An 11,476-nucleotide genomic window follows, 5' to 3' on the forward strand; every position below is an offset into this window, starting at 1 on the left:
AGGTTTAGGCCTGGCAAAATGTTTCTGTTGCCAGGTCGAAATAGCAGTTTAGAATTGCACTACACGCTACAGTGGTAGGTCTGAGACGTGTTTTAAAAGGCTAATTCAGTGGATGGCACAATGAGTGCTGCAGGTCCACTAGTAGCATTTAATTTGCAGGTGTTGGGCACACGTGGCTCCAATTTACTAGGGACTTACATGTAAACTAAATGTGCTAATTAGGTGTAGTCCAATTCTACCAAGCATTAGAGAGAGAGCACAAGTGTTTTAGCACTGGTCAGCAGTGGTAAAGTGTATAAAGTCCTAAAGCCAACAGATTCAGGAAACAGGAGTAAAGGCAAAAAGTTTGGGGGAAGACCACGCCAAGGGTGCTTGATTTAACAGGAATCTTCCAGTAAAAAACGTTTCTTTAAGACTTTTCCCACTTTGCAGGTGTGCAATAAACGCAGCACATACGCAAAGTGGGTAAAATAAGGAAAATTAAAACATTTCTCCTAATTATGTAGTCTTCAAAGAGGCAAAGGTTGTGGCACAAATCACTGTCTATGAATGTTAGAATATAGGTATTTGTATCAAAATCTATTGGTGGTTGCATGAGAAAGATTATGTATCATCCATCCATGGATTGCCTCCTTGACACAAGGTAGAACATTGTGGAACTTTGCATTACTTTGGGGACCCTTCAAAAGTACATTACTGTTTGAGTTGGGTAGTAAATCCCAACACAAAACTTTGCACTTGTTTGCTTCACTTTTGTGACACGATGTGTTATTAAATCTGAGCCACACGTTTTGAACCAACATATCTGAATGAAAATTTACAGGTGTAAGACAAATTAATTACACATGTAAAGTCCAGAAAGCTCGGTCAAAATCATATTAATACCTAGATTACATCTGCTGGATCAGGAATGTTCACAGGAGTCCACCAGGGAGAAAGCCCTTGCCAAATTTCCAGGATATCACGCTGAGATAAACTTACATTACACAGATATTAACCGTAAGCATTTGCATAGTCATTGACTATCTTCAACCCTCCTATGAGCCTTCATGGACTTACAGAGGACACGTGCTAGATCACACAAGACACAAACACAAAACTTCACATAGTACGTTAGAAATACACATAATGCATTATAAGTTCAATCAATCCGCCAATCAATCAGTGGATTTAAATAGTGCGACAAATCACCTGAGAGGGTATCCACAGGTTACATGATAGTGAAAGAAACATACCTCTCTTAGCTTAGATAGTTTCTGCAGGCGAACTGGTTGAACGTGAAAGTCTTTAAACACTGGTATATTGGCTAGTTTATTGCTAAATGTGTCCAAAGGTGAACAGTTGTCCTCCTCTTTCTCGTCAGATTCAGAAATAGACTCCTTTTGCCCAGGTTCTGAACTATCCCACGAGAGAGCCCTCAAGAGGGGGGGGCGGGTTGTGAATGTTTTTATTTCCGCTTTACATTCCATTTTGGGTGCAGGCTGATCCCTTGGTGCACATTTGGAATTTAGATTGACCATCCCAAAACCTTTTCCCGGTGGATGGTTTGCCACTGGCGAGTCAATTTCCTTCAATTTGTTTGCTATTGATTTTCCCGGGTCCTTTTCAGAAACAGAGGTGTTATCAGCTAAAGCCGTTTTGAAGCTCTCCTTATTAGTCATTGAGGTTTTTAGGGAATTCGCCTTCTGTTTCAGTGGATCAAAGTTTTCCTTGTGCTCTGATAGGGTCTCTTTTGAGGTAAGGAATTGAGGGGTACGTGGAGTCAGCCTTCCTTGAGAAACTTTTCTGTAATCATTCTGCTTTCGATCCGTTAGTCCATTTGTAGCAATCTAAAAGGAAATAAAGAGCAAGTCAAAATAAAGAAGAAACATCTTCAGCGCTGCAAACCGGCAAAACGGTGGTGACAAGTGCTATTAAGAAAACAAATTATTACTAAATGGGAAGTAGTAAGCAAAAAGTGCACTGTTTATAGCTACCTTACCCTGTTTATCTTTTGGATCCTATTTTCTGTAGCTTAATATCCAAATAAGAGAAGAAAACGCTCCTGTTACGGCATGATTTTCACTCTAGATGCTGGAGTATTTTATTAATCTCTACCAGACGGAGGTCTGAAATTTCTGGAAAATATTGAGCTAATTTTGCGAGAACCCAAATATTTGTGCGTGAAACAGTGACCTGCGACTTACACACTTCCAGTTGTAAATCAACAGCCGCAATAATGAAATGCATTTACGTTTTTTGAGGCTAAACATATTTTTTATTAAAAGTTTTACAACTGAATGTACCATCAGTCAAACAGTGGCCTTAAAAGTGGTTCTCTATTCTATCAATTTTTTTCTACTATTAGTTCTAGTGCTGTTGTTGGTATATAGCACCACATGTAGTATTGGGCTGTTTCCCGACCGGTCAGTTAAGAGGAATAGTGGGAACGGCTAAACCCAGAAAGGCCTGTCATGAAGGGTTATGTTTTAGAGGTTCCTGACTGTCGATGGTTTTCTTCAGCAGTCAGGAGTACGTTCCAGAGCAGAAGACATGCCAGCATCTCAGACTTTTCTTACTGTGGTAGGAAACACTTACCGTTTGTGAGTGGCAGAGTACTAATCCTTTGACACGTGGTGGTCTTTTGAGATACCTAGGCCCTCTTTTCTACAACACTCTGTGGACCACAGTTAGTATCTTACAATCAATTTGTGTCCTGACTGGGACTCAACATAGTGGGTTCAGGACTAGGTGAAATGAATTACCTTCTATTGTCATCTTTCGCAGGATTGAGTAGTTTGGCCTCCGTCTGTCTTCCCTGGCTTCAACCACTTCCCTGCTCCTGGGGATGTGAAATCTTTCCCCGATGCCTCTTGGCATTTAGTCAGAATATCATAAACAAAAATTTCGAGGGACAAAATATTGTGTCAAGAATATCAAAGACAAACAGATGGTAGAGGTAAGTTTCTATAGGTAAGCAAAGTTTTACACTATATAACTCCACATATGTATCTCCACAAATGTACCTTGATGATATACATATCTTCAAGGTACGTAGATCTGCAGTTAAGAATAGTAAATCTATACTTACTTATTTGTACTCACCTTCTCGATATTTTGCTCGTCGATATTTCTGCCATGATATTCAGTCCACATGATATTTTTGTTTCCAATATTCTGTCAGTGATCCTGCCTCTTATGGGAACTGTTGTGGAGTGCTGCTTCACTCCATTAAGCTGGCTTGGCTCGTGGAGATGACAGTGACACAAGAGATGCTCAAAGAGGGTCAGTATGGAATCAGCAAGGGCTGCATGAAAATGACCAATGGGTCTACATGGTTGGAGGATGAAAGAGTAGCAACTAATGGCAGCCACTCAGGAAATGCAGGGTGAAGGTTAGTTGTTCAGCATATTTTCTACCTGGGTAACCCTCTCTTCACGTAGTTATGTTTTTGAAGGATGAAGTAGCAATAGAGGAGGTGAACGGGTCTGGAATGTTTTTAAACACAATTTTTCCTTCAAGGCGGATGCATTGACTTGAAGGTTTTTGGACAAGGGAGTATCTCTTAGGAACGTATGTCTGGCAATGATAAGTTAATATAGATCCTCCCCATGCACTCACTTTTACTGTGGGTGGAAAAATATTCTCCAATTTAGCCACTCTGAATATTGAAAAGGGAATTATTAATGTCTTTTAAAGAAGATAATTGGGCGACCTCAAAACTATTCTTTTGTCCCACAATGGCATTTTATTTTCAGTTTCACTAATGAATGTTACCAAAACATGGAGTGTCAGTGCGAGGTTGGAAGATTGGATGTTTCTTTTGGGTACGTGGAAGTTGATTCTGTCGTTGAGGTATTTGGGTCTGTTGTTGTGTAAGCATTTGTAGGCATGAGTGAGGATTTTGAGTGTGACTCTTTTCTCCACGGGGAGCCAGTGGAGACTTCATAGGTGTTGGCTGATGTGTTCATGTTGGCGGGAGTGTTCTGTATGGTCTGGAATTTCGGAGTAGGGATTTATTGATGCCAGCGTTTCCTTAGTCAAGTCTGCTAGTGATGAGTGCGTGGGTGACTGTCTTCCTTGACTCAGGGGGGATTCACTTGAAGGTCTTGTGGAGGATGCGGAGGGTGATGAAGCAGCTGGAGGTGACCGCGTTGACCTGTCGGTTGATGGTGAGTGATGAGTTGAGTACGATGCCGAGGTTCTCGCATGGTCTGAGGGGGTAGGTGGACTTCCGAGGGCAGTCGGCCACCTGGTGCTGTCCCATGCAGAAAGGGGGGTACAGAGGACGAGGACTTCTGTCTTCTCGGCGTTGAGCTTCAGGCAGCTGTTGGTCATCCAGACTGCGATGTCTTGTATTCCTTTCTGGAAGTTGAGTTTGGCAGTGGTGGTGTCTTTGGTGAGGGAGAGGATGAGCTGGGTGTCGTCGGCATAGGATACGATGTTGAAGCAGTGTGTCGGACGGTGGCTGCGAGGGGGGCCATGTAGATGTTGAAGAGGGTGGGGCTCAGTGATGAACCCTGTGGGACTTCGCAGGTGATTTTCGTGGGGTCGGAGAGGAAGGGTGGGAGTATGATCCTTTGGCTTCTTCCAGTGAGGAATGTTCGGATCCAGTCCACGGCTGTTCCTTGTATGCCTGCATCACGTAGTCTGGTGACTAGTGTGCGGTGGGAGAAGGTGTCGAAGGCCGCTGATAGGTCGAGTAGGATGAGGGGTCCGGAGTGGCCTTGGTCCAGGAGGGTGCAGATGTCGTCTGTGACAGCGAGTCGGGCGGTCTCTGTGCTGTGGTTGCTTCGGAATCCGGATTGGGACAGGTCAAGGACGGCGTTCTCTTCAATGAATTGCTTGTAACCATCCCTTCATTCAGCGGTATAAAGATGGACATCAGACATCAAACTAATACACAGCCCCTATAACTTTACCATCATCAATATTGTGTCACAGGATTTCATCTGATGTCACTGGAGTTATTTTAGGCAGTTCGATGCTTGAGACCCCAGAGACACTCAAACTGCAATCAGAGTCTGAATCCTCAGCAATTGCCTCTCCCACTGGCAAAGAAGGAAGGGTGCCAGTTCCACTCATCGATGCCACAGCTTCCATCATCCTCTGTCTCTCCTGCCACACCTCCACCTGTGATGGAGCAGCAGCCTTGCAGAGTTTGTTCCTTTAGCTCAATCTGGGCCCACGCAGTCGTCTAAACTGAGGTTCTTGGCTGGGGCCAGGTTGGGGATGCTATTCAATCCAGGATCACCATTCCTGAGGTGTTTGCAAGAATCTTGCCCCCCAGGTGTCACCAATCGAAGTCTAGGTGGAAATAACATCCCATACTGGATACCCAGTTGTCTAAGCTCCTATTTTGCTTCAATGAACATGGATCGTTGTCGTTCTACCTCTCTATAGAAGCCTAGGAATATTCAGACTTTACTGTTTTCCACCATAATGTCGCTCTTTCTCTGGGCCGGAGCCAATAGGTAGTCACAGTCATTATAGACAGCAACCGGGCTACGACTGGCCTCGGGGAAGCTCCAGGGAGAGGGGGCCATGCAGACACTCTGTGGGCCCTCTCTAGGGCCTAGAACAAGGCCAACCCCTCAGGCGCCACTTCATCTCTGAGCCAAGTCTCTAAGTAGGCAAGCATACAGTTCCCCTCGATCCCTTCAGGTAGGCCCACCACTCTTATGTTAATGCGGTGCGAGCTGTTTTCAGGGTCTTCCCCCCACGATAGTTTACCTGATGCTGATGATCATTATTCGATGCTGGTTAATACTGTGACTGGCCCTATAACATTCAATGGATGGGTATTGCTCAACACCTCCTATTGGAGTGCCTTTGTTTGGGTTGATCACTATTTGTTACTACTTTCTTGATTGATTCAACCGTATGGGTGTGATTTGCTATATGGGTATGATTTCCCATATGCAATTATTCCTTAACAGTGAGTGAAGGGGCAACTTGTTAGGGGGCTAATTATTGAAGAATGCTCTCTGATGAGTTGATGAGTGTTTGCATATATATAATCAACTATATAACATGAAATGTTTATATATTGAAAAGGAATAATCAAGAAAACTAGATACTTTTTGCCATGGTTAGGTTTATCATCAAACAATATCTTAGTTTCTAAACTCAATGGAAATTACATTTTTTTTAAATAGTCTTAACATATACTTTCATGCTCTGTTTTATTTTGTGAGGAACAACTTCAACGCCATTTCTCACTACCCATGACCCTGAATTCATGTTTGTTTTGATCAAACATGAAGGCAACGAGGGCTGTAATACCCCACTTTTTTGTTTTAATGTTATTTAAGAATTCCTCGGTACAAACCTCATACCTTCTGAACAGTCACTATATACTGGATCAGTCTGACCAATGAACAAGTCCAAATGTTCAGTTTACGACCCTCCTTGCGGAGAATTCCCTGGGCCCATCCATTTTAGATGTCAGTCCCTCTTAAAACCCTTACTTTGTAGGTCCAATCACACGTCTGCTAGAGTTCCACGTACTTTAGATTGTTCTTCTGTTTCCTCTAATTTATTTTCCATGTGTTATTCGTATAATTTTCAGATCACAGTGAGGTGGATCGAGGGTTAATTAGACGAAATGGGCATTATACAATACGGGCGACCTTGTCCTACTTTGTGGACCAACATTGGTTACTTAGATGATACATTCCCAGAGCAGTATTAAAATAGCAAGTAGGTTTCAAATGGGTGCCTGTGTTCCCACACAGAGGGCACTTGGCCTAGTGGTTGAAGCTTAACTGCTTCCTGTGAGGTGGGTCACAACTGGCCTAGCTACGCCACTGAATGGATTGCTATTTAGAGTAATGTAGCTTGCTGAGCTCAAGGACTCAAGCACACCTCATCTAGAGTTGCTGATGTTGCCTTGCAGAATCTAGGAACTATAGCTCCACCTCACCAAAGACACCCAATAGGGCTAAAAGCCATCTGCGTGTCCTTGTATTACTATGGATAGGGAACGTGGCCAAGCAGTTGGAGTTGGACTGCTCCTTTGAGGATAGGGATAAGGCTCATTTGCTTATGGTTTGTTCTCTTCCATAGTCGCATTCCAGTTGATTCCAGGTAATGGAATCAAAGTTACCCAGTCACCATAAGTGGTACAGGTGTGCATGAACAGGAGTCCTCTTTTTCATGGACTCAAACTGCATGGCACCTAAGAGACCCAATAAATGCAAACTATGTTTGCAACTACTGGTGTTCCCTAGCAGAGAGGACACCACCTACCTGTTCAAGTTCAACTGCTCGTCTCGGGGTGAGGTCAGGACTAATTTGCACATGGTTGGTACTCCTCTGTAATGGCACAGATGAGCAAAACGATGGAATGGAATGCAACGCTGCTCATGGCAAAGGTTAGTATTTATTTAGGCATTTCCAATCATCATCTTCTCAATATTACACTACTAATAAGTATTGAGGTAATATACTCTTACTTGCTGCTGTTGTAACCCTCCAATTTTAAACTATCTTACTTTTGCTACTCTTTCCTCTCATTCCTTATCTGTGAAAGTATTGATAACTCATGTTGATGTTGTCTTGTTTTACTGGTCCCTACTCAAGAATTTCCATTGTTTATATGGTATTGCCTTTGTTCTAATATGTCTCAGATAGTGGTATTTAAAAAACAACACTTGAAAAGTGTTTATTAGTTACAATAAGTTATCGAAAAAATATTTTATGATAAAGAATAAAAGAATGGACTGTGACAGCATTATAGTGTTATAGTCAGAAGAAAGCATGAAGCACTCAAGGGGCAAACAACTACAAGCACAGAGCAGAACACAAAGCAACGGGAGCAGCACTACAGTCCAGCACCCATAAGTGGTTCAGAGTAAGGGTGGGTGACAATTTCCGTTTCGCTCGTGGAAATTGCGAAATTTCAACATTTTCGTGTTCCGCGCGGAACACGAAAATGTCAAAACTTTTGCGATCCGCGGCGGAACGGAAATATGCAGGGCAGGATTCATTCTGGCATGATGCTCCTGTCATTAAACCTCAACAGGAAGCACTTACAGATATAAATAAAGCAGGTGCCCGAGTTGAAGGTCAAATTCAGTAACGCATTAATCAGCACAAAAGATTCGTGAGCACGGTGGAGGCTAGGCAGATGTGCTTTCTCCCCATATCTACCGTCAACAATTTGCTGTAATCCTTGATGGAGGTCTGTGCATCCATGAGTTTCTCAAGCGCAATCCCCGGGTAGTTCCTGACACCAGGAGGTTCTGTCTCCTCATCTGCTGCTCTGGTCGGTCTCTGACCCTTTATAAACAAGAGGCATGTGAACTGCATAGAAGCCACACCGTTTGGCCCCATCCCACACACCAGTGGTGTGCAACGTCTTCCCGCCCTTTCCCCACTATGATGGACAGCTCACTCGAGGGACCCCGGCGCCCATCGGCGCGGTGGCAAAAGTTACAGACACACATGGTCGCTGGAGAAAACTCTTCTGGCCCTTTACGCAGCTGTAGTGTAGGAAAAGCACTATACATTTACCCACCGAGGTAGCACTTACTGATTAGCCAGTAGAAAGTACTCCAGTTGAGTAGAGGTATTGCACAAAACGGTGGCATCTTCTTGGATAAATATGCAGGGCAGGATTCCTTCTGGCACGATATTCCGGTCACAAAAATGTAACCTCAACAGGAAGCACTTACAGATATAAATAAAGCAGGTGCCCGAGTTGAAGGTCAAATTCAGTAACGCATTAATCAGCCCAAAATCTCCGCGAGCGCGCGAAATTTCACGTGTTCGCGGAGATTTTTTGCCGTTTCGAGATATTTTGCCAAAGGCAATTTCGCAAATTCCGCTCACCCTTAGTTCAGAGGCAGTTCCATTCTAACAGGAGCATGTGTCAAGGAGGGCGTAAGAGTTAGAGATCACCATGTGCAGGGAATGAGAGAGATGTAAGAAAAAAGCAAAGGAAAAAGTAGAAAATGTTTCGGCTGTGAATTAAGGAATAAACGAATGTCACAGTGGGAGTGACAAGAAAGCAGGTTGGAAGGAACGAATGGAGCTGGAGGGAACGAATGGAGCTTGGGGTTAGGTGGCAATTGACGACAGTTGAGTCTGTCCCGTTAAAACACAGAGGGGCATATTTACAACAGAATGGCAGAGCACAGTGTTAGGCTAAAATTGCTATCGCCGCGCTCCTCTATTCTGAAAAAGCAGGGATGCACCATATTTACAATGATACAGCGGATCCTAGCGTTTTCCCTAGCACTGGTGCTAAATTCAGCTGGCTAGCACCAACGCAAGCTTCCTTGCACCAGCATTGAGGCAATGATTGATTATGTGCAGTAATGTTTCTCTTCCTGCACATAAACAATCATTCATGGTGATTTGCTGTTTTTATGTGTGCTGCACAATGCAGCACACAAGGAAACAGCAAAAACGAGGAGAAATTAATAATTTCTCCTTGTTTCGTCATGTTGAGATCAAGTTATTTTTAGTCTTAATTTTGGCGCTGCCGCGTATTTATGCCACCCTTGTAAATAGGGAGCAGTGTAAAAATCAATGCGTGTTGCAGGCGGAACGCCCACCGCAACACCTATTGCCCACCCTTTTCACACTAAGTGCATTGTGAAAGGGGGCCTTATTAATACTACACCGCGTACATAAGGCGAAGGGTTTATCGGCACAGGAACATCATAAAAAGTGACGCTCCTGTGGCGATAAGCCCTTGTAAATATCGGGGGGACATTTTAAGGATTTTGGGGGCTGTGGGCCAAACATATTTTGGGGTCCCCTGTTTGGAACAGATTTGAATTTATTATCCAGTTTTAGCTTTATTATGCCCTCATTGGCGAGGTCACTAAGTGCACAGGCACACTCGTCTAAATTCTAAATGTGTTTAATCTAGTATTTATGGATAGCGATGTGTGTTTTCAATATTGTAAGACAGCAGCAGCACACTAATATTACTGCAAAAGATCTTAGTGACTCTCATTTCTTACATGTGAGGTCCTGTTTTGTTCTAAAAAATGTTTCTCTGAATGTTGCATGAAACATAAACAAGTCTGCCATAGACTCCCACACATCACCCACATTAAATACAAATTAAAGGAAAACAGCTTCCAAAATAATTTGTTGGAGAATTATTAAAGGTAACCAGAGCAAGGCTCTCTGCCAAACAGAGATGGCTGTATCAGGGGGCCCCCTGAAAGGCTGGGGCCCTGGGCCAGAGCCCTCTTTGCCCCTGCATTAAAACGTGTCTGGTAAATATGCCCCAGGAAATTTAAAGCAGTATCAAAGTTGTAAAAGAGAATCGTGAGGCATAGAAATATAAAAACTAAACGAGATCCATTCTAAAAGAGATAGTTTCGGAAGCGCTAAGTACATTAATTTCTACATCTTGTCCCACCCTTGCCAGTACCCAGTAGGCACCACATCATTTTTTCTGTTAACAGTAAAGGGACTCAAGACGCAGCATCTCAATGGTACTCAAGCAGAGCCATCTTCCTTCCGGTCATTCCCCCCTCCACCTAGCAAAGGCTTTTGCTCACGGCTAGAAAGGTGCAGGTTTCGGAAGGGAGGTGTCAAAGCACAGAGAAATCCACTCAGCAGGGTACGTGGCTATTCAAGTGCCTCGTGGGCTACTACTTTGCCAGTTTTTCTACCTGAACAGGTAGAGAGTTTCTCCAAGCATCGGAGGTGTGCGCACAAGGCAGTTTCATCCTATTTACACAGTGATGCACATTTGTCTGTGCATAAATTTTCTTGGAACTATCGGAAAAATCGTCTGTCTCCCCCGCTGCTCTGTCAGCACTAACGGGGGTCTATTTTTAAACTAGGCGGAGATGAAAATATTTCCTGCACCCTGATAAGCAAAGTCACGACCCGCTTAATACAGAAATAACAGTACTTTGGAAGAGTTGTGGGCCAGTTCTTGCAGTTCATTGTGAGCATGGCCGCACTTGTCATGAACCTTCTGTAATGTCCACTCCACAGACACCCCTGGCGCGTCCATGGCTCCCCGGGCGGCCATCATTCCTGCCTTAACACTGCACCCGACTGAACCACGGGCGGGACGTTCAGAGGGGAAACTCTTCAGCCCCGCCTGCGGGATACTCACAGGGCGAGGCTCCTCTGACCCTCGACACTACTCCTTCCCCTTAATAATCACAAACCTATTTTGGGAAGAAGAACATTTCCTCGACATTTTTTTAGACCACATGGCAAATTCCTTTCTTTACTTCTGAATCAACCTATGTAGAATGTGGGGATGTAATATCATTTTCTGCGAGATTCATCAAACAGGACATATCCGTGACAGTGAATGAATAAATACATGAATATTGAAGTTCGTCCTTATTTGTGAGTACAAATATTTCTAGGACTAATATCACATAATTTCGAAAGTTTACTTTTCTCACCTGAGATGGAGATGGAGGACCGGGAACATTGGCTGAAGATGTATCGAAACCTAGAATTACAAATATGGCTTGAATTAATGGTCAGTCATTCTACTTATTAA

The 11,476-nt window shown here is 43.6% G+C and overlaps 1 protein-coding gene across 3 annotated transcripts in view; it reads right to left on the reverse strand.

Annotated features, from left to right (window-relative positions):
* The window catches only part of IRAG1 (inositol 1,4,5-triphosphate receptor associated 1), an 857,666-nt gene that overhangs the window by 224,792 nt on the left and 621,398 nt on the right, over window positions 1-11,476 (reverse strand). For all 3 annotated transcript variants that reach the window (XM_085648179.1, XM_085648178.1, XM_085648180.1), the window contains 2 exons: window positions 11,376-11,425; window positions 1,236-1,829 (listed from right to left, as the gene is read on the reverse strand). In XM_085648179.1, the coding sequence (XP_085504305.1) occupies window positions 1,236-1,829; window positions 11,376-11,425 (644 nt within the window). The remainder of the gene's footprint in view (window positions 1-1,235; window positions 1,830-11,375; window positions 11,426-11,476) is intronic.

The sequence above is a fragment of the Triturus cristatus genome, chromosome 3_2 (genome assembly GCF_964204655.1).
Source record: "Triturus cristatus chromosome 3_2, aTriCri1.1, whole genome shotgun sequence".
In the NCBI taxonomy this organism is placed as follows: domain Eukaryota; kingdom Metazoa; phylum Chordata; class Amphibia; order Caudata; family Salamandridae; genus Triturus; species Triturus cristatus.